General features: G+C 39.0%; 3 protein-coding genes across 4 annotated transcripts; 2 read left to right on the top strand and 1 right to left on the bottom strand.

The window, feature by feature from the left end:
• The first annotated feature begins 449 nt into the window (after positions 1–449).
• On the top strand, positions 450–7,567 carry LOC130743429 (pumilio homolog 2-like). 2 transcript variants are annotated; one of them, XM_057595679.1, is made up of 10 exons: positions 450–749; positions 971–1,586; positions 2,598–4,132; positions 4,231–4,372; positions 4,471–4,578; positions 4,686–4,898; positions 4,979–5,089; positions 5,758–5,952; positions 6,351–6,525; positions 7,125–7,567. In XM_057595679.1, exons 1-10 carry the CDS (start codon positions 730–732, stop codon positions 7,163–7,165), a joined length of 3,156 nt encoding a protein of 1,051 aa, XP_057451662.1. In that variant the 5' UTR covers positions 450–729; the 3' UTR covers positions 7,166–7,567. The 2 variants fall into 2 exon arrangements, with proteins under 2 accessions (XP_057451662.1, XP_057451661.1); XM_057595678.1 differs by having other exon boundaries at positions 942–1,586.
• Positions 7,568–8,525: 958 nt separating this feature from the next.
• Positions 8,526–9,535, bottom strand: LOC130743430 (uncharacterized). The gene is made up of 2 exons (XM_057595680.1): positions 9,020–9,535; positions 8,526–8,905 (listed from the first exon to the last, which is right to left on the bottom strand). Exons 1-2 carry the CDS (start codon positions 9,371–9,373, stop codon positions 8,738–8,740), a joined length of 522 nt encoding a protein of 173 aa, XP_057451663.1. The 5' UTR covers positions 9,374–9,535; the 3' UTR covers positions 8,526–8,737.
• Positions 9,536–14,895: 5,360 nt separating this feature from the next.
• LOC130744390 (uncharacterized) lies at positions 14,896–15,809 on the top strand. Its single transcript, XM_057596581.1, has 2 exons — positions 14,896–15,687; positions 15,795–15,809. Exons 1-2 carry the CDS (start codon positions 14,896–14,898, stop codon positions 15,807–15,809), a joined length of 807 nt encoding a protein of 268 aa, XP_057452564.1.
• Positions 15,810–23,056: the final 7,247 nt, after the last annotated feature.

Genomic DNA, 23,056 nt, shown 5'->3' with positions numbered 1-23,056 from the left:
AACACAACGTGTCAGTCCCTCACAGATTCTTCATTTTACATTTTCCTAAAAACAAAGAAACCATTTTTCTCTCTCTCTTTTCTCTTGGCCATGGCCACTACCACTACATCAGTCGGTTTGCACTTGGTCAATTGCCCCATTTTTTAGGAATTAAATTATCATTTTAGATATTCCTTATATGAAAAAATTGCAACTTTGGGAACTAAAAAAAAAACAAAATGTAGTGAGTTCCTTAAGCATATGCTTCAATTCCTAGAAGGTATACATGAAGAAATATTTGTTGGAGAAACCAATCATTTAAAATCATTTAATGTCACTTCAGAGTCTCGAATGATTAGTATCACGGATGTCGAACGTGAGATACGTTAAAAAAAAAAAAAAAAACAGAGTAATTTGGGGTTGGGTTTGGTTGCCATTATCAGTGTATATAATACTACTAAATGGTTTGATTTCCTCCTCTTCTTCCTAGAAACAAAAGAAAGAAAGAAAACAGAACAAACAAAACCCTAAAAGGGTTCTTGTATCAACCAAAATCGCCGCCGGATTGATCTCAACTGTTCCTCTTTCATCTAACTGCACAAAAAACCTCACTTTCCTCTCTCTCTCTGTTTCCCACGCAATTTTGTTAATTCAAGATTCATGTCAGCAATTTTCATCACCCCAGCTTCAAATTATCAATCTTTTTTTGCTGATTGATTCTTCCTCAGTTTTCTTTCAGCTGTAGCATCCATGGCGATGACTAATTCTTGGTATTATTGTTTTTACTTATTTTAATTTCTTGTTCTTGGTAGTTAAGTGAGAGCTTCTGAAGCTGTAAATATGGGGCTTTGGCTTTCTGTTAGGAAAAGTTTGCGTTTTTAACTTGTTTAGCTGTTTAGGGTTTGGTTTGTGGTGATGGGTAGTTGCTGATCAGGTTAAACTGTGATGATCAATTTGACTAGTTTCTGAAAATGCTGTCTGAACTGGGTAGGAGGCCGGTGCTGGGTGGGAACGAGGGTTCTTTTGGTGATGAATTGGATAAGGAGATAGGGATGTTGCTTCGTGAGCAGCGGCGGCAGGATGTTGATGATCACGAGCGCGAGCTCAATCGGTATAGGAGTGGATCAGCGCCTCCAACTGTGGAGGGTTCTCTGAATGCAGTTGGAGGGTTGTTTGGAGGCGGAGGCGGCGGCGGCGGTCTCGGTGGCCCATTTTCTGAATTTCCTGGGGCTAACCATGAGAATGATTTTGCGTCTGAGGAAGAGCTTAGGTCTGATCCGGCTTATCTTCAATACTATTACTCCAATGTGAATTTGAATCCTCGACTTCCGCCTCCTTTGCTATCAAAGGAGGATTGGAGGTCTGCACAGAGAGCTTCAGTTCTTGGTGGAATTGGAGATAGGAGAAAAGTGAACAGGGTTGATGACAGTGGTGCTAGATCATTGTTTGCAACCCCTCCGGGGTTTAACTCGAGGAAGTCAGAGAGTGAGGCGGAGAATGAGAAAATGAGAGGTTCTGCTTCTGCAGAGTGGGGTGGTGATGGGCTCATTGGCTTGCCAGGCCTAGGTCTTGGGAGTAAACAAAAGAGCCTTGCAGAAATTTTCCAGGTAGCTTGCTTCTTTCATTGTGTTCTATTCTTGGCACCCTCACTCTTTAGCATCTATTCCCTGGGTTGTAACATATCTTATTTTTGTGTTCACTTTTATCTTTGACACATCATAAGAGACTGGCTTTCTTAGGTTCATTGATAAATTTATATATTTTTTTAATGTTTGAACTTTTTAAATCTTGTGGGAAATAAAGTTTGATTCATTCAATGGTAGACGTTAAGATGCCACAGATGCCTCTGTGGCATTATTATTTCTCTTTTAGCTTGTACAATGTTATTTCTATTGCTCATGGTGTTGGAAAGTAGCAGTATAAAGCTCATGTGAAGCTTCATTGTTTTTTCATCAACTTCTACTGATGATTGGTCCTTTTTGTTTGTCCAGTAGTGCTTGGCTTTTTTTAGTTTCATGCTGGCTGAAATGTTTATACTTATAATTCTGTACCTTGCTCGATTGCATCCATTGTAAAATCTTATAGGCACTCAATGATAACCTGTAAGACAACGAATAATTCAGGAATTGACTGACTTGGCTCTGTTTGTGGTTTACATTCAGCACTTATGAAAAATTATATCTTTTGACACATTTGTAAACATCAAGCTTCTGAGCATATGTTTATCATTGTCCTGCTGCAGCTTCTTTTTTGTCCTTTGCTGGATTCATATTTCATTCATTTCATCACGTCATTAATCTTTATTTTATCTCTTGAACTTTGAAAGTTTGTGCCACAGTTCATTAACTTTTTTTTTGTAAAATTGTACCAATGTTCATTTAACTTGCTAGCATCGACTGTAGACATTTTGTACTACACTCTCATTTGTAATCAATAATCATGTAGCGATTTCCCTTTCTTCAAATACTTTTTACTTTTGTTTCCCTAACCATTGCCTGCAAGGGCACACGTGACTGACATGTGCATGATGTCAGCATTCTTCTCCACACACATGATTTTTTTTCTTTTGTTTCTGTACATTTTTTTGTGCCCAAAATTTATAATCACCAATTGCGCAGGATGACATGGGACATAAGACCACTATTGCTGGATTTCATTCTCGTCCAGCCAGCCGCAATGCATTTGATGAAAATGTTGATATTATGACTTCTGCTGAAGCAGACCTCGCCGATTTATGCCGTGATTCCTCAGCCACTGATGCCTTAAGATCTGGAACAAATCTTCAGGGGTCGTCTGCAACCCAAAATAATGGCACGCAAAGTTCATATACTTATGCTGCTGCACTTGGCTCTCCCTTGTCACGTAGTACTACTCCTGATCCACAGCATGTTGCTAGAGCTCCCAGTCCTTGCCTCACACCTATTGGTGGCGGGAGAGTTGCTGCTGCTGAGAAGAGAGGCATGGCCAATCCTGATGCATATAATGTTTCAACTGGCCTCAATGGGTCAGCAGATATTGTGGATGCACTATCTGGCATGAACTTGTCAGCTGATGATGTGTTGGATGGGGATAACCATTTCCCATCACAGGTTGAGTCCGATGTTGATAATCATAGGAGATATCTTTTTGGTTTGCAAGGTGGTCAGGATCATGGCAAGCAGCATGCATATTTAAAGAAGTCTGAGTCAGGACACATGCAAAAAACAGCTTACTCTGGTTCAGGTAGGAGCGGTGGGAACGGGCCAGACATCAACAATTCCTTGGATAGGCAGATTGAGCTGCAAAAATCTGCTGTTTCTCCCAATAACTCATATTTCAAGGGATCACCTACATCTCCTTTTAATGGTGGAGGTGGTATGCCTGCTCAGTACCAGCCTTTAGATGGTACCAATTCATCATTCACTAACTATGGCCTGAGTGGGTATGCTGGAAATCCAGCATTGGCATCCTTGATGGCTAGCCAACTTGGAACTGGTAATATGCCACCCCTATTTGAAAATGTTGCTGCAGCATCAACAATGGCTTCCCCTGGAATGGACTCTAGAATCTTTGGTGGTTTGGCTTCTGGCATTGCTTCTCCATCTGATGTGCATACTCACGGAAGAATGGGAAATCAAATTTCAGGTGGTGCTCTCCAGGCTCCTTTTGTCGATCCCATGTATCTTCAGTACATGAGAGCATCTGAATATGGTTCCCCACAACTGGCTGCACTTAACGATCCATCTGTGGATAGAAATTACTTGGGCAACTCGTACATGAATTTACTTGAGCTTCAGAAAGCTTATCTTGGGAATCTGCTTTCACCTCATAAGTCTCAATACAATGTTCCACTGGGTGGTAAATCAGGTGGCTCCAATCATCATGGTTATTATGGAAATCCTGCATATGGGGTTGGTTTGTCTTACCCTGGAAGTCCGATGGCAAACTCTTTATCCTCTTCTCCAGTTGGATCTGGCAGTCCTATTAGGCACAATGATCTGAATATGCATTTTGCTTCTGGAATGAGGAATGTAGCTGGGGTTATGGGTCCATGGCATCTAGATAGTGGAAACATGGATGAAAGCTTTGCATCGTCTCTGTTGGAAGAGTTTAAAAGCAACAAAACAAAATGTTTCGAGCTTTCTGAAATTTCTGGCCATGTTGTTGAATTCAGGTTATTTTTTTCTGCCTGTTGGTTGTTTTGGTGTTAATTTTATATTGCTATACTTTCTTTTGAAAAAATAAATTTAATGAATAGTCTCTCATCTGCAGTGCTGATCAATATGGGAGCCGGTTTATCCAACAAAAGCTGGAAACAGCAACTACTGAAGAAAAGACCATGGTTTATCAGGAAATTATGCCTCATGCTCTTGCATTGATGACTGATGTCTTTGGTAATTATGTGGTTCAGAAGGTAGATATTAATTAACATTCTCACTCTGTACTGCTTGTGCACACTTGAGTCGCTCTCTTTTAATGGATCTTGTTAGACTGACAATTTCCATCGGGCAGTTTTTTGAGCATGGACTTGCATCCCAGAGAAGAGAGTTAGCCAACAAGCTTTTTAGCCATGTTCTGGCACTTAGCCTTCAAATGTATGGTTGTCGGGTCATCCAGAAGGTATTGACAACTTTGTGTATAGTGATTTCTATGAATGACTGTGCATGGTCTTCTGAATATGTCATCTGTTTATGTTTTTTTAACAAATATTTTATATATCTCTTTAGGCCATAGAAGTTGTTGATCTAGACCAGAAGATAAATATGGTTCAGGAGCTTGATGGTAATATCATGCGCTGTGTACGAGATCAGAATGGTAACCATGTTATTCAGAAGTGTATTGAATGTGTACCTGAAGATGCAATCGACTTTATTGTCTCAACCTTTTTTGATCAAGTTGTGACACTATCAACCCATCCATATGGATGTCGGGTGATACAGGTAAAATTCTTCGGTACTTGTGTTATTCTTTGTATGTACTTGAAGTCCTTGAACATACAATGATGCCTTTTATATGGCAGAGAGTCCTGGAGCACTGCAAAGATCCTAACACACAGCAAAAAGTTATGGATGAGATTTTAGGGGCAGTTAGCATGTTAGCCCAGGATCAGTACGGAAACTATGTTGTCCAGGTTTATAATTTATTTTTTACAACTACAGTTTGGGCTTTTCTATTGCCGCAACTATTGACTTGAAAGTTGAAGCCCTACAGTTTCATGCTGTGTGTGGTAGTTGATGTTGTTGCTTGTGGATTCCCTGCAGCAATCTAGCTTTGTTGAGATGATAATACAGATCATCATAGTTTTTCTGCACTTTCGGTTGATTATAATCCTTGCAGTTCATCCCTCATGTTTTTCTTAAATTATTCCCCTGCACATTTTTTTTCTACATTTTTCATTTACCTTTTATCTGAACATAGGCATGTCTCCTTCTTTGTTATGAATATGATATACATTGACACAGCATTTTCCTTGTCAATGGTCTGACGAAATTCAGTATTACACTTTTTTATGTTTTTTATTGTGCATGTCTTGGAAGACATGTACTCTTCAGTCATAATTGTTTGATCACTTGATGTTATACTATGCAGTCCTTTCTACTTTATGTGTATTGTGTATACCTCCTTCCAAACTTTGTTGCTTGTGATATGAACTTCTAGTTCCTTCTCCAGCAAATACTTGGTACCTCATACAAATGAAGCTTTTGTATTACTTGACTTTATATTCGTATAGCATGTCATATATACAAGTCAGTTAGTCAGCTGATCACTTGTTCTGTTTCATCCCCTCTTGGATAACAGCATGTACTTGAGCATGGGAAACCTCATGAGCGTTCAGCTATTATCAAGGAATTAGCTGGCAATATTGTTCAAATGAGCCAACAGAAGTTTGCCTCAAATGTTGTGGAGAAGTGTTTGGCCTTTGGAGGTCCTGCTGAACGCCAATTCCTTGTGAATGAGATGCTCGGATCCACGGATGAAAATGAGCCTCTTCAGGTTCTTTAAATTACCTTTATAAACTACATAATCCCCCCTACTGTCTACTGATTATTCTGAGAACTTTAGAATTATCTCTCCAAAGATTTAAATGTGAGTAGTTCTTACTATAATTAAAAACATGTTGACCTAGTCTTTTTAAAAATAATATTATCCATGCATCCACACTGTAGAATGTTTGAATAGATTGATGTGTTTTCACATATTTCGTGAATCTGCATTGAACCTTGATCACTGAAGTTTATGATCTATAAAAAGATGGTAATTTTATTTATAGAGTCCTTTTAATACAATTGATACACTTCGTAAGGATGCTCTAGATCCCCATCATATCTTTATGAAACTGGTAGTAGTTTGTCATTCTTGCAAATGCTAAATCAGGTTCTTCTTATATACAGGCCATGATGAAAGATCAATTTGCTAATTATGTTGTGCAAAAGGTGCTGGAGACTTGTGATGACCATCAGCGTGAGCTAATTCTTTCACGAATTAAAGTCCATTTGAATGCATTGAAAAAATACACCTACGGAAAGCATATTGTCGCACGTGTAGAGAAACTTGTTGCTGCTGGAGGTACTTAATTCCTCATATGCGCTATCACTTATTTTGATATATTTCTGCATCATGTGTTTTGCTTAGGTGTATGTTCTTTTGATATATGGACATGAAGTGAGCTGCTTGCTAATTGTGTTCCATCATATATAGCATGTTTTGTTGCATGGTGGAATGCTCTACAATCACTTCTGGTTAGAATTTACGAGTCTAACCAGAAGTGCACGGTAGAGTGTTTATTTCCAGTTGGGAAACCCTAGAATTAGTTGATGTTTTCATTTTAGAGTTTTGATTTCAGACCCAAAGTCAATTCTGATAGAAGCTAGAGAGAGTAGTTTTGGTATTGAACATAATCAATAGTGAGACATTACAACTGAATTTCATTACATAACCCAACAAAATCCTTCTTTCCATAATTGTATCCAAACACAAATCAATTGTGACAAACGCTCATCTAGTCACACTTTAGCTTCTAAGTAAACATGCATTAGATTGTGTAAAAATCGTGAAAACAAACATGCTATGTCTGCTTCTTACTTGCATGCCTCTATTGAGTTTTCATATGCTAAAGAGAGTATTACACAATATAGCTTGCCAACTTGTGATCTAATTTGTTGCAGAGAGGAGAATTGCTGCTCAGTCTCCTCATCCTACTGCTTAGATGGGCATAGAAAAAGGATGTTGTTTGTACAGCTAACTGAGGCTAGTGTGAGCTTCTTCCCCATCTTCTCCTCCTTTGTTCTCCTGCATCCACGAATGGAAATAAAATTACCAGTTGTCTTGTAATGAACTGTACATTTGTAGTCTTAAGCTTATACATAGAATTTAAGTGAGGTTGAGGTTCAGAGGTGTAATACATGCCCTGCAGAGAGATAATACACGCCTTTTAAGGATGTAAAGTTTTATAAAATGGTGAGGTAGTTTATGAGTTGACGATGACGACGCGACTGTACAAAATGTTGCTATGTGGAGAGCTGTTTATGCTTAGGTGAGAGCAGGATTTTTCTTTCATGTATGGTTATTGACTTTATTCCCTAATTTTTCAAGTTTACTTTTCCCTTCACTATATCTTGTGATAGCGATGTTATGCTGAGTTTCTTTTTGTGACATAACAATGACAAATTAGTTCTTTGGTCACTTTATTTGTATTCATTTTGTCCTTTTTGTGTAAAAGTCGGGTAAGCAACAAAAAAAGTGATCAGGATGGAGTGAAATCTTCTAGCCTTTGCTTACCATCGAATGATATGATACATATTTTAAAAAAGTTTAAATTCGGCTAAGTGCATGTTGAATACACAGTAGAGAACCACGATAAGCCAAAAACATGGTGAATAGAAGTAACTTATATTAGCTTTGCTTTTTTCTACTGTGGTTTTTTAACTTTTAACCGTGTATTCTCTCTATTCCAGTCCTTCCCTGATTTTGTGCTGCCTATAACTTCCATCCCTATCTGGGGAGCTCTATCTAATGAAAGAGAGTCTATTTTGAAATTGTCTTTCTCTATCTAATGAATGTGGACTCTTTTATAAATAGTTGTCCAGCAACCCAGAGTACATACTTCAACAGAAATTACACAGGATAGTTGGTCACACTGTTATCATCCTAAGAAAAGAATACCCGCAGGTCATCATGCTTTTGCATATTAGAACTTGTTCCTTTCTTCCTTCTATTTTTTATAGGCAAAAAACGGATAAAGAGCATCACTTTTTTATCAACTTGTTTAATGCCATTATGTTGAACTACTCAAGTCAACAGAAAACCTTGTGGACCTTGTCTTCTCAGTTCTTATTCAAGAACTCATAGTGTAGGAAGGACTCATTTTTGACAATATGTTTAAAACTAACAAGAATTTTTCTACATGTCTGGTTTTGGATAGCACGCCCTTAGCTTTGCTTGGAATTAATTCTACTCATTGAGACATGGTTTCCGAACACTATTAATATGTTTGGATGAGTTTCTGAAGTTACTCACATTATTTCTCTTCATAATCGATTTTTCTTTCAGAATCAATCTTAGAATGATTTCAAAACACGCGAATATATCACTCATGATTCATCAAAATCAAATTCTATCAAGCCGAACAAGATAATTCTCTTGCTAAAATTTGCTTGTTTCCGAAACTCAATCACATTGTGAAGACTACACAATTTGCTAATCATGCTAAAAATGATTAAAGTAAATTCCCATTCCAATGCATAGGACCTGACATAACTTCATTGTAGTTAATTGCATCCTAATCATCATCTTCATCTTTATCAATCTTCTGCCCAAATCCTTTAGGCCCTGCCCTGGCTCTGACCACTTTCTTCTTCTTCTTCTTTCCACCCTTAGCTGCTGCTTCTTTCTCAAACTTCTCTGTCTCTTTCTTCTGCAGGAAATCTTTCACTCCTAAATAGACAACCTGCCACACAAACATACCCTTCAACTCAAAACACAACCCTCATCCCAGAATTGTCAAGTTAAAGCAAAAAATCCAAACTTAAAACAAAATGTAAACTGGGATTTTTTTCTTTACCCCAAAAGTGATAACAGATAACCCAATGAAAGCAACAAAGAAAAGAGCTGAAATGAACACAGACACCCCATCATCAGTGGTGGTGACCAAGTCGGCAGCATCAACCGCTGCAGATTCCAGAGACAGAGCAGTGTCTTCGGCGGTGGCAGCCGGAGTAATGGGGCGGAGTGTGGTGGTGTTTCTTGGACGTGGGTTTTGAAAAATAATGGATTTTTTGGATGGGATTGTGATGGGGGAGAGAGATGGCAGAGAAGGAAGAGATGTGGTTGCCAGAGAGATGCATGGGTGGGACTTTGAGTGGTGGAAAGTGGAGGAGAGGAAGGTTGCTATCTGTGGAGATGGGGTGGTGGCCATGGCTTCTCAGTCCTCAGCTTCAGCCTGTGACTTCTTTCCTGTCTGACGTGGCCCAACCAAAGCTTTGGGTTGGATTGCTTTGCTATCAGTATATCAGTAATAATTCCTAGAGGAAAATGTTGATTGACCAAAAATATTGAGTAGATACATATTTTCAATGGAGATGATCTATAGCCTGGTACTCATATCAAAAGGAAAGGAGAGCGGTGATAAATTTAGTATCTGTTTGGTTTTCAGTTAGGAAGTCCGTTTGAAGCATTGAAATTCGAGATCACGATTTCTAATGCACATTCAGCCAACAAAATGCACTTGTTAGATTAAGTGAATGTACTTTCACATTTACCCAACTGAAAACCAAACATGCTCTTAACCAACTGGTTGGTTGCAGAGGTTTCACTATGAAAGTGTAAGCATATAAAGTTTTTGGCTTAAAAGCATTTGTTGCCCCTGATGTTTCAAGTTTGTGCAAAAGACGCCCCCCATCTATTTTCATCCATGTTTGTACCCTCAATGAAACAAAAAAGTGTAGCAAGTACCCCTCCGTCAGTTTGACGTTAGAAAACTAACGGAGGGGCTGACGTGGCTTTTTTTTTTCCGACATGCCACGTGGATAATAATAACATTATCAAAATGGATAAAAGGAGTTGGAAGGATTCGAACTCAGGACATGGACTTAGCAAAACACACACTTAACCAGTTGAGCTACATACATAATTAATATACATTACAAGAAAATATAAATTATATTTTCTTGTAATGTATATTAATTATGTATGTAGCTCAACTGGTTAAGTGTGTGTTTTGCTACTTTTAAGTCCAAGTCCTGAGTTCGAATCCTTCCAACCCGTTTTTCCATTTTGATAATGTTGTTATTATTATCCACGTGGCATGTCGGGGGGAAAAAAAAAAGCCACGTCAGCCCCTCCGTTAGTTTTCTAACGTCAAACTGATGGAGGGGTACTTGCTACACTTTTTTGTTTCATTGAGGGTACAAACATGGACGAAAATAGATGAGGGGTGTCTTTTGCACAAACCTGAAACATCAGGGGCAACAAATGCTTTTAAGACAAAGTTTTTTAAAGATGAATATCTATGTGATTTTTTATTGTTTTAAATTCTTTTTTTTTAAAGAAGTTGAACCATTAATTAATCAAAGTGAGGCATAGAAGCCAATACATCGGTATCAACTAGAGGGATCACCTCATTAGGCACCTCCTCAATTCAGACAACCCCTGGAAAAGAAGACGCATGCTTAGCAAGGTAATCCGCAATAGAGTTCCCACAACGGCGAACAAAAGAAATAGAAACAACAACGGCGAACAAAAGAAATAGAAACAACAGTAAAAAGTGTAACAAGAGTACGACAATCTCCTAAAATAGAAAATAAATAAGAAACGCCATGTGTTGGACTCTTCCATGCTTGGAATAATTGAAGGCTATTTGTTTCAAAGCAAACATTCATGAAACCCAACTCAGTATCCATCTTCATGGACCACCTAAGACCTTGAGCCTCCGCAAGCACCGCCGATAGAGCGTAAGTTGTATGCGATGCCGCTGCAACCAACACCTCCCCTCGTGAATTGCGAGCCACCATGCCAAAACTAGTCCCTCCTCCATCTCGAAAAGATGCATCAACATTCACCTTAATAGTACCATGACGTAGACGCGCCCAAGTAGAAGCAAGTGAAGCAAGGCATCAATGGAGATCGGTTTGTTGTTGCGATCACCGCTGGTGGCTCCTCGGACAACCTCCCAAACCGCTGGAGCAAGGCATCAATGGAGATCGGTTTGTTGTTGAAGACGCTATCATTACGTGCCTCCCAAAGAGCATAAATCCAAGTCTGAAGCGCTACAATGACACTCTCCTCCGCCGTAACGAGAACCGCACACACTAGATCATTGAAGGTAGCAAAGGCATCCACCCTCAAGGCTAGCGGTGAAGCAAATCAAAGAGGCTGGACCGCAGCACAACGCAACAACACGTGGTCCATCGTCTCCGTCTCCAAGCCACAAAGCGGGCACAACTCATCAACCTCAACCCCTCGAACTCTTAGGCTACCACGGACCGGAAGAATGCGATTGACCGCTCGCCAAGAAACCTCTTTGCAGCGGGGCAATGCATCCGATTGCTAGAAATTTTTCCACAGCTTTGGGTGCAAGGTAGGGCAAAGACGAAATTGAGCATTTACTATGAGATCTACTAATAGGGTTAGTTTAAGTGGTAAGAGTTAAGGGATATAAGGGTTGGGAGAATGAAAGGTCCAGAGTTCGAACCCTGAGGAGTGACTAATTTACTAATATTATTAACAATACTAGTACTATACTTTTTTTCTTTTCAGTTGAACGTTTTTTGGGTATAAACATCCAGTATCGGTCACCCTTTAGATGCCGTCAGATTCGGGACTTAGTAACAGTTAAAGCTCCTCATCCTGTATTGTATGAGGATCGAATCCAAGAGCTTTCCCACACACTCAACCTGCATTGCCAACTGAGCTACCTCTCTTTGTTTTTTTTTTTCCAGTTGAACTAATACTACTTTTCAAACCAAAAATGAAATTACTACTTTGCTAATTGCTATTTGGGAGGGTCATGGGCTGCAATTTGTTTTCGATTTTTATACCCCTTTGAGTATACAAGGCCCTAGAACATGCTACTTCCACAAGTATCGGCATGTTGCAAAATAAATAACAAAATCAGCCGCGGAATGTTCAAGTCCACCACTATTCACTAGACAATGCACCTAAAGCTATGGAACATATAGTGAGTAGATTTTGATCATTGCATCCTCAAATCTTTTTTTTGGGTCATAACTTGCATCCTCAAACTTGCTCAGATGACGCGGTTAAGAGCCTTTTTGTATTTAAAGACCAACAATTTGTACTTATCTACCTTGGACAGAGTTGATTTTCCCATCCCAACACAATAATTTTCACCACATATTAAAATAGTAATTTCTATAATACTCTTACTTATGTTCCTCATCGAGTTCTTAAAACTCGAAATGTGCGTTAACTTTTTAAAATACATAGATAAAAAATATCAGAATGTTGAAAAGCCGACATTGTGTTTTGACAATACCACGTATTAGAACCCGATATTATCCATGGAATTACATTCCATGTATTAAATTTCAGAGTTTATCAAACAACAAAATACAGTGGAAATAATTCCATACTTGGAACTTGAAAACCAAAAAATATGGACTTGAGTTAACCTTAAAATGCCTTGACGAAGAATACAATGAAAAAAATTGAGATAAAGTGAGTGGAAAGTGAGTGAAATGAGGAAAGAAAAGTGAGGGAACAAAGAAGAGAGTGAGTGAAAGAGGAGAGGGATTGAGGAAGAAGAATATGAAGGAGAAATGATGGTAATTGAGAGTGGTGGGGTCTAGTGAGGGTGAATAATGGAGGGGTATTTTAGAATTTGAGTTTTAGGTAGGATGAGAATTAAGGAGGGTAGGAAGATCATCACGGAATGAATTACATTGAATAAGTTAATTTTTTTGAGTGTTTACATGTAATTTTCATGGGAGACAATTTGGTTCGAGTCGGTAACATCTACATTATAGTAGGAGGTTTTTTTTTCTATCTAGAAGACTCAAACTCAACACATTGCTTTATAGAAATTATGATGACATTTTTTTCCCCCTACTCCAACCCTTAACACTTTCTAAGATTAAAAAACAATTTGGAAAACAATTTAGATAGGCTTAATCCTCATATTAGTCCCTGCCTTTGTGTCGCCGCCTGAACCAGGTCCCTGACCGGAAAAATTTGTGGATTAAATCCCTCTCTTTTAAAACTGTATGGAGCCAGTCCTCGCCGGAGCTCCAAGCTCCGGCGAGTGATGATGTATCGTGCTGACTGTGTAAATGAAGTTGACATGGCACCAAAAAAAAAAAATTAATATACACATACAATAATTAACATATAATTAACCTAATTCTAATTATAAACCAAAACTAATTAAACATTCTTAATCCCCCCCAACTAATCCTAATTCCCTAACCAATTACCCCAATTCCCAATTCATCTAACACTCAGAAATTAGGGTTCATACTCCTCCATCTCCTCCATCTCTCCGGAGCTCCTTCTTCTTCCCCATTTCCTCAAGCTGCAGAATCGAGTTCTTCTTCCTCTCGTGGTTGTGGTCGTGTTCGTTCGTGAAGATCAGGTTTTAGGAGAAGGCTTTTCTTCTTTGATTACCAAGTAAGTTCCGACATTAACGCTATTCTCTCTTCTTCGTTGCCTGTATTTTGTTCGACTGTCACTTTGCTTTGAGGCCTTTGTTTTTGTGTGGTGTGGTGTGGTGTTCGACTTTGGGTTGCTATTTAGGGATAAATCTTGACTTTGGGTTGTTATTTAGGGACAAATCTTGAGTTGCTTTTTAGGGATAAATCTTGACTTGGGTTGCTTTTTGTGGGGTTGCAGGATGGTGTTTAAAATGATTGTTCGTCATGGTGGTTGGTTTGGTACCTCTCCTTACTTGCATTACTTTGGTGGTGGTCAAAGTGTTCATCCTGATCAAGATGAAGATTTGTGGTCATTCATTGATACTGTTGTCACTGTCAAAGGGCTGGGATACAATGAGTTTAATTTATGGTGGTTTACTGCTGAGGATGTTGCTCGACATGTATTCAGGGAGTACAAAACTGATGTTGATGCTCTGGAATTTGCTAATTATGCTGCTAAACTTGGTGAAGGTTTGTTGTTTGTACAAAATCTAGCAGAAGAGCATCCCACTGCTGCCTATGTTCCCACTGTTGTCCATGAAAAGAAAAAACCAGATGAGATGAAGGTTCCACCACAAAAGAAGAAAGTTCAACCAACAAAGATTAAATATGTGAGAAGGTCCTGTAGAATACAAGCAGTGGTGACCAAATCAAAAAATTCTGGCAAGCCATCTTTAGTGGTTCTCTCTGATGATGATGATGATGATGATGATGAGTTGCAAAATGAACAAATGGAGCAAGTTGACTACACTCCTACTGGTCCAGAATTAGAGCTGCCTGTTAATGTCAACATTAGTCCAGTGCAGCTTCATGAGGTAGATGGTGCTGCTCCTGAGAACATTTATCCTGACAACAATGTTCCTGGTCCAGAGCAGGTTCCTGAGGTAGATTTGCTCCTGAGAACATAAGTCCTGACAAGAATGTTCCTGAAGTCATTGATGGAGAGATTGGTGGAGATGGTGAAAATTCTGACAGTGATGTTTCTGTCCAAAGAGAAAGGCTTCATGACAGTGATGAAGAAAAAGACTTAGGGACTGAAGATGTACTGGACAACACAACTTTTGCTGAGGCAGAGGCTCTTTTGAATGAGCATATCAAACATATGCTTAATGGTAAGAGTGAAGAAGGTATGTGGTTGGCTTTTGGGGATGAATCAGATGGTGAACATGGTTATCAGAGTGAGGATCTGGAGAGTGTGCCAACTGATTCTGAGGTGGAAGATGTTCCTAGAAGAAGATTCTCAAAATTTGTTAAGTAACAATTGGGCCCAGATTTCAAATTCAGGCTTGGAATGGACTTTTCATCACTGCAACAGTTCAAAAATGCACTAGTTGATCATTGTGTTGCTCAAGGCAGAGAATTCAAATACATGAAAAATGACAGCATAAGGGTTAGGATAAAGTGCAGAAGTGAGGATTGTCCATTTGTCATCTTGTGCAACAAGGTTGGCAACAAAGAGACTTTTAGAATCAAAACTCTAGTTGGAGATCACACATGTGCTAGAGTGTTTGATAATAAGTCAGCTAATGTAAGGTGGGTCAAGCAGAAGCTGTTGAATAAAGTGAGTACAATGAATAAGATCAGCACAAATGAAATTGTGGATGATTTCAGAGTTAATCTTGGCACTGGAATAACTAGATACAGAGCATGGAAGGGTAAGCAGTTGGCAATTGAAGAGGTTGAGGGAGCCATTGAAATGCAGTATACTCTTATGTGGAGATTTAGCAATGAATTGAGGAGGATGGCAGCAGGAAACACATGCAAAATGAATTTTGAAACACAAAGAAGCACTTTGTTTCCTAGATTCAGTAGATTTTACATGTGCCTGGAAGGATGTAAGAGAGGATTTCTAGGTGGGTGTAGGCCATTCATTGGCTTGGATGGTTGTCATTTGAAGACTAAACATAGAGGGATATTGTTGGCAGCAGTTGCTAGAGATGCGAATGAGCAGTATTTCCCATTAGCCTTTGGTGTGGTTGAGTCTGAAACCAAAGAAAGTTGGATGTGGTTTATGGAGCTGTTGATGGATTACATTGACCCTGAAAGATCAAGAAGATGGGTCTTTATATCAGACCAACAAAAGGTAATTGTCTAACATCAAGATTTAATTTCTGGTATACTGTCATGCTTTCTTAGTTTGAAACCAAATATAGTATTGTTGTTCCTTTGTTATGATTGTCTTCATTTTAGCTAATGTATGTTTAAAGCCAACATGTCGGACTCGATGTCATAACATCTTGTATATGACATCTGTCCCTGCGAGATCTGCATTGAGTTGGCTAGGGTTACTATGAAGCTTTGTATTGGTTACTTTGTAATCAAGCTAGGGTTGATTGGAAGCTTCTATGCGCCGTCAAGGGTAATACTGAATGTGATCAAATCCGGTTTAATGATTTGATCTGAGAAATTGTGGGAGGCTTATTTCTGGAAAAGGAAACTTTTTAATTTAAGACTTTTGTTACAGATTTGTTTCATGGTAACTCCCTGGCTGTGTGTGGACTCTTTGCTCGCCCAAGCCCATTGAAGACAAGGCCTGGATGACTGCTATATATGAAGACCTAGACCCAGTTGTTTAGCAGAGTTTCTGTTGAGTAAATTAGGGTTTACTCTTGTGTGAGTTCATACTTGTTGTTCTTTCAGCATATTCTTGTGTTGTTATTCTTGTCTGAGAGTTGAGTGTTCATTGTTTGATCATGAGATCTGTGTTTGTATTTGTTACAAGTTGTTGAATCATTGTGGCAGTGATTTAGAGAAAGTGAGAGGGGTTCTCATACTTAGGGGGAGGACTAAGTATTCTTATACAGGTAGAGTTAGGTAGAAAGGGTTTGAACTGTGGCAGTTCTGAGAGACCTTTTGTGTACAATTTCTCTATAATAGTGGAAGAACTTTCTCTGGGTGAAAACCCTCCAGACGTAGGTGATATTGCACCGAACTGGGTTAACAATCCTTTGTGTCCATCTTTATTGTTTTACTGATATATTTATTGTACTGTGTGTTCTGCATTCCATATGTTGTACTCGATGTCTTAGACATTTGGCACAACATCTGTCCAGTGTGTGAACCAGAATTTCAATTGGCATCAGAGCAGGCACCCCTGTTCTGTTTTTGGGTGAGATTCAGGGAGATATTTCTGGTATCATGGACAACAGCAAGGAAGGAGGATCTGTTCATAGGCCACCAATCTTGGATGATACCAATTATGACTACTGGAAAGCACGAATGATTGCCTTTCTGAAACCAATTGACAGCAAGACCTGGAAATCTATTGTCAAAGGCTGGAAGCATCCTGTGAAGAGTGACAAAGAAGGAACCACAACCACTGAACTGAAGCCTGAGGAAGAATGGACCAAGGAAGAAGATGAGGAAGCTCTAGGTAACTCAAAAGCACTGAATGCAATATTCAATGGAGTGGACAAGAACATGTTTAGATTGATCAACACTTGTACTGTGGCAAAGGATGCTTGGGAAATTCTCAGGGTAGCTCATGAAGGTACCACAAGGGTGAGAGTGTCAAGACTGCAACTTCTTACTACTCAATTTGAGAACCTGAAAATGAAGGAGGAGGAAACTGTCTCTGAATTTCACATGAAGGTGCGAGACATGGCAAATGCATCATTTGCTCTGGGGGAACCAATGTCTGAAGAGAAGCTTGTCAGAAAGATCCTCAGGTCTCTACCTAAGAGATTTGAATTGAAGGTTACTGCTATTGAGGAGGCCCAGGATATTGGAAATATCAAAGTTGATGAGCTCATTGGTTCATTACAGACTTTTGAAATGTCTCTCAATGAAAGATCAGAGAAAAAGAATAAAAGCATTGCATTTGTGTCAAATACTGTAGATGATGATCTGAGTGAGAAAGAGTCAGATGAAAACCTGTCTAAGGCTATAGCACTTCTTGGGAGAAAATTCAACAAGGTCATGAGAAGATTTGATAGAAAATACAGACCAAATGTCACTAACAAACAGTCAGACATTATCAAAAACTCTGGGAATGCACTGAAGGACAAGGAGGAAGACAAGTCTATCAAAGCAAAAGGAGTTCAATGTCATGAGTGTGAAAGGTATGGTCACATTAGAAGTGAATGTGCCACTTTTCTGAAGAAGCAAGGACAAGGTATGGTGGCTACTTGGTCAGATGATGATTCAGAAGAAGAAGAGGAACCTCAAATCATGGGGCTCACTGGTAAGTGCAACTCAGAAGCTGACTCAAGTGATTGTGAGATATCAGAAGAAGAACTTGCTGAATCCTATAAACTCCTACTCAACAAATGGGAAGATGCATGTGAAAGGGTGAAGAAGTTGGATGAAACTGTCAAGAATCTGAAGGCTGAGAAGCAGAACTTGCTAATCACAAATGGCAATCTTCAAGAAGAAATCATCATGTTAAAATCAAAAATTGAAGGTATGATCATATCTGTTCGCATGCTAAACAAAGGAACTGATGTGTTTGATTTAATTCTAGAAGCAGGAAAAGAAGCAAAAGATAGGACAGGCTTAGGATATACTGATAATTCTGGAACTGAGGAAAGCAAAAAAATCACTAACACATTCATTCCTGCTGCAAAAAAGACTGAGTTCACAAAGACAAATTAGGTGATACAACATAATACCCCCCAGATATATCGCCAGATGCCTTATTCCTATCCTCTCAGTCAGAAAGAGATAAACTCAAGATGGAGGTGTCATCATTGTGGAAAACATGGACATATAAGACCATATTGCTACAGATTGTATGGGACGCCACAACATTGGAAACCTACACAGAAAAATGTGTCTATGAAAGGGAGAAAATGGCAACCTAAGAACAATGTCACTGCCCTTGTTTCCTATACTTCTCTGCGTGCATCCTCCAAAGAAGACTGGTACTTTGACAGCGGTTGTTCCAGGCACATGACAGGAGTGAAGATGTATCCAGAAAATGTCAAACCTCATTCACCTAGTTTTGTCACTTTTGGTGATGGAGCAAAGGGAAAGATTAAAGGTTCAGGCAAGATTGTCAATAGTGATTCTCCAAGGCTAACTGATGTTCTACTGGTAGAAGGACTGACTGCAAATCTGATCAGCATAAGTCAGTTATGTGATTTAGATTTAAATGTGTCATTTAACAAAGTAGGTTGCAGAGTTACAGATGAGAATGAAGAGGTAGTCATGTTTGGAATAAGATCTAAAGACAATTGCTACATGTGGTCTCCACTAAGCAAAGAGTTGATAACCAAGTGTCTGGTGTCCAAGGAAGAAGAAACAAAGTTGTGGCATCAAAAATTAGGACATCTCAATCCTAAAAGCATGAAGAAGATCATTACAAAGGAGGCTATCAGAGGTCTTCCCAAACTGAAGATCGAGGAAGGCAAAGTATGTGGAGAGTGTCAAATTGGGAAGCAGACTCAGGCTCCTCACAAGAAACTAACTCATGTAGCTACATCAAAATCACTAGAACTACTTCACATGGATTTAATGGGACCAATGCAGAAAGAAAGTTTTGGAGGAAAAAGGTATGTCTTTGTCTGTGTTGATGACTTTTCAAGGTTCACCTGGGTGAGTTTTATTGCAGAAAAGTCAGATACATTTGAAGTCTTCAGAGAATTGAGTCAACAACTTCAGAGGGAGAAAGGCTATGGAATTGTCAAGATTAGAAGTGATCATGGAAAGGAATTTGAGAACAGTAAATTCTCTGAATACTGTATCAAAGAAGGAATCAAGCATGAATTCTCAGCTCCTATCACTCCTCAACAGAATGGTGTAGTTGAAAGAAAAAACAGGACTTTGCAAGAATCTGCAAGGGTAATGCTTCATGCAAAGAAAGTTCCCTACCATTTTTGGGCTGAGGCCATAAACACTGCTTGCTATATTCATAATAGGGTAACCATTCGCTCAGGAACTAACTCTACATTGTATGAGCTGTGGAAAGGGAAGAAACCTACTATCAAATACTTTCATGTCTTTGGAAGTAAATGCTACATCTTGACTGATAGAGAGCAAAGAAGAAAACCGGATCACAAGAGTGATGAAGGAATATTTTTGGGATACTCTATAAATAGCAAAGCCTACAGAGTATTTAACCTCCGCACTAAGACAATGATGGAATCTATTAATGTGGTTGTTGATGACAGTGGAATCAATCTGGAAGAAGATGATGCAGATACAGATGATGGTATGACTCACACAACTGATGATCGACCAACTGCTACTGACAACAGGTCTGACATTGAAACTAATGAAGAAAGTGAGCAAGTGTCACCAAGGGAAGCTGTTCCATCAATCAGAATTCAGAAAATTCATCCCAAAGAGAATATTATAGGAAATCTGAATGAAGGAGTGATTACTAGATCCAGAGATATTATTGCTAACAGCTGTTTCATTTCCAGGATTGAACCAAAGAACATCAAAGAGGCACTAGCTGATGAATACTGGATTAATGCCATGCAGGAGGAACTGGGTCAATTCAAGAGAAATAGAGTATGGTGTTGGAACATGTTGCCTTGCATTTTGTCAAAACAACTGATTGTCGAAGCAGATGTCGTGGCATCTGACCTCGTGAGGCTAGGACATCAGTCCTCAGCTTGTGTTTCTGTTATGGGCCTTCTGAAGATTTGTTGAAGATATGTTTTGAGTTACTTGAGGAGCAAGTAACTATCTCAGAAGGGTTTTAGTTGTTGGGTTGTTATTTGTTGAAACAATCTTTGTTAAAAGATTGATTTCTATCTTTACTTGTGCAATAAGAAACCGAATCTATCAAGATTGCGTTTTCAAATTGCTGTTATTGGAATCTGTTTCTTCAGCCCGTGCTAACCCTAAAGCCCATGCTACCGCTGCTGAAGTCTATAAAAGGATGAAGACCTAAAACGTGAAGGGAACCGAAGCTGATAGAGAGAGATCGTGTGTTTTAGGATTTGTTAGTGTGCTTCGTTCTTTGTTATTTGTGAATCCTCTTTGCTCACTGATTCTATAAAGCAAAGAAGGGTTCTGTGTTGTTTGATGACATTCAAACTCTGATTGTTCATTGTGTTTACCAATCACTGTGGCAGTGATTGAGAGAAAGTGAGAGGGGCTCTCATACTTAGGTTGAGATTCTAAGTAGAAATACACTGGGTAGATTAGGAAGTGAACTATGAACTGAGGTGTTCATGAGTGTCTGTAATTCCTGAATCTTGAGATAGTGGATTTCCTTTCTTTGGGTGCAAACCCTCCAGACGTAGGTGAAAGTTTTCACTGAACTGGGTTAACAACTTCTGAGTGTTATTGTTTTGTTGTTAAGTTTTGTTTATTGTTAAGCGATTGTCGAACCTCTTGTCCCAGCATCGTGTAGGACAATCGTATCAGAGGGAACCTGAATTACATATGGGATCTTGTTCCAAGACCAGATGATGTGAATGTGATTGGTACTAAGTGGATTTTCATAAACAAGACATATGAAAATGGTACTGTAACAAGAAACAAAGCCAGGTTAGTTGCTCAAGGATACACTCAGATTGAAGGAATTGATTTTGATGAAACATTTGCTCTAGTGGCTTGCTTAGAATCAATCAGATTGCTGTTAGGAGTGGCATGTCTTCTGAAGTTCAAATTGTATCAAATGGATGTTAAGAGTGCATTCTTGAATGGCTATCTGAATGAGGAGGTTTATGTTGAACAACCAAAAGGCTTTGTGGATCCAACTTTTCCAGATCATGTTTACAAATTGAGAAAGGCTCTGTATGGATTGAAGCAAGCACCTAGGGCATGGTATGAAAGATTAACTGATTTCCTGACAAATAAAGGATACAGGAAAGGAGGGATAGACAAGACTCTATTTGTGAGAAATGATAATGGAAACCTGATGATAGCTCAGATATATGTGGATGATATAGTATTTGGAGGAATGTCAGACCATATGGTGCAACAGTTTGTTCAACAAATGAAGTCAGAATTTGAAATGAGTTTGGTGGGGGAATTGAACTACTTTCTGGGATTACAAGTGAAGCAGATGGAAGAGTCCATGTTCATTTCTCAAAGCAAGTATGCCAAGGAGTTAGTTAAAAAATTTGGTCTTGAAGGATCTACTCACAAAAGAACTCCAGCAGCTACTCATATCAAGTTAACTAAAGATGATAGTGGAATTCATGTTGATCCAAGTCTGTATAGGAGCATGATAGGGAGTCTTCTGTATCTTACTGCCAGCAGACCAGACATTGCTTTTGCAGTAGGAGTGTGTGCAAGGTATCAAGCAGCTCCCAAGGAAAGTCATCTGATTCAAGTAAAAAGGATTATCAAATATGTCAGTGGAACCAGTGACTATGGCATACTCTATGCTCATCATAAAAATTCTAAGCTTATATGATACTATGATGCAGATTGGGCTGGAAATGATGATGATAGGAAGAGTACTTCAGGAGGATGTTTCTTTTTGGGGAATAATCTTATTTCTTGGTTCAGTAAGAAACAAAATTGTGTCTCTTTATCCACTGCTGAGGCTGAATACATAGCTGCAGGAAGTGGTTGCACTCAGTTGTTGTGGATGAAACAAATGTTGAAGGAATACAATGTCTTGCAAGATGTCATGACATTATACTGTGACAACTTAAGTGCCATCAATATTTCAAAGAATCCAGTCCAACACAGCAGAACAAAGCACATTGATATTCGTCATCATTTTATTCGGGATTTAGTTGAGGATAAAATCATTGTTCTTGAACATGTGGAAACTGAGTTACAGTTAGCAGATATATTCACCAAAGCTTTGGATGTGGCAAAGTTTGAAAAATTAAGAGGGAAGTTTGGAATTTGTGTACTAACTGACACATAGTGGTTGAGGAAGACTCTGAGGATGAAAGCTGCTGAGACAAAGGTGTTAGTTCTTCTTCTTGCGACCCTTTGCCAAATTCTGCTAATAAGGGGGAGTAGTATTGTAGTGGTAGTGGTGTATTTGTAGTGTGGTTGTGGCATTTGCTGACTGTGCTAAACTCTGATAGGGATGTATGTCACTGCACTGAGTGTGGATCTGTGTTTCTGTGTGCATAGCTGCTGCTGCTGCTATTGGCTATGTTGAAGTGTGTTCTTTATGTAAGCTACCTTGTCTGATGTGGTTACTCTTCACTGATTTTTCAAGCTGCAAGAATTGTTCTGAAGAGTTTTATGGTAGTGGATTGTATTAGCTAAAATTTGACAAAGGGGGAGATTGTTGTTCCTTTGTTATGATTGTCTTCATTTTAGCTAATGTATGTTTAAAGCCAACATGTCGGACCCGATGTCATAACATCTTGTCTATGACATCTGTCCCTGCGAGATCTGCATTGAGTTGGCTAGGGTTACTGTGAAGCTTTGTTTTGGTTACTTTGTAATCAAGCTAGGGTTGATTGGAAGCTTCTGTGCGCCGTCAAGGGTAATACTGAATGTGATCAAATCCGGTTTAATGATTTGATCTGAGAAATTGTGGGAGGCTTATTTCTGGAAAAGGAAACTTTTTAATTGAAGAC

Source organism: Lotus japonicus, chromosome 3, assembly GCF_012489685.1.
Source record: "Lotus japonicus ecotype B-129 chromosome 3, LjGifu_v1.2".
Lineage (NCBI taxonomy): Eukaryota > Viridiplantae > Streptophyta > Magnoliopsida > Fabales > Fabaceae > Lotus > Lotus japonicus.
Note: the sequence above shows the minus strand (reverse complement) of the source record. Positions and strands in the feature narration are given on the sequence as shown.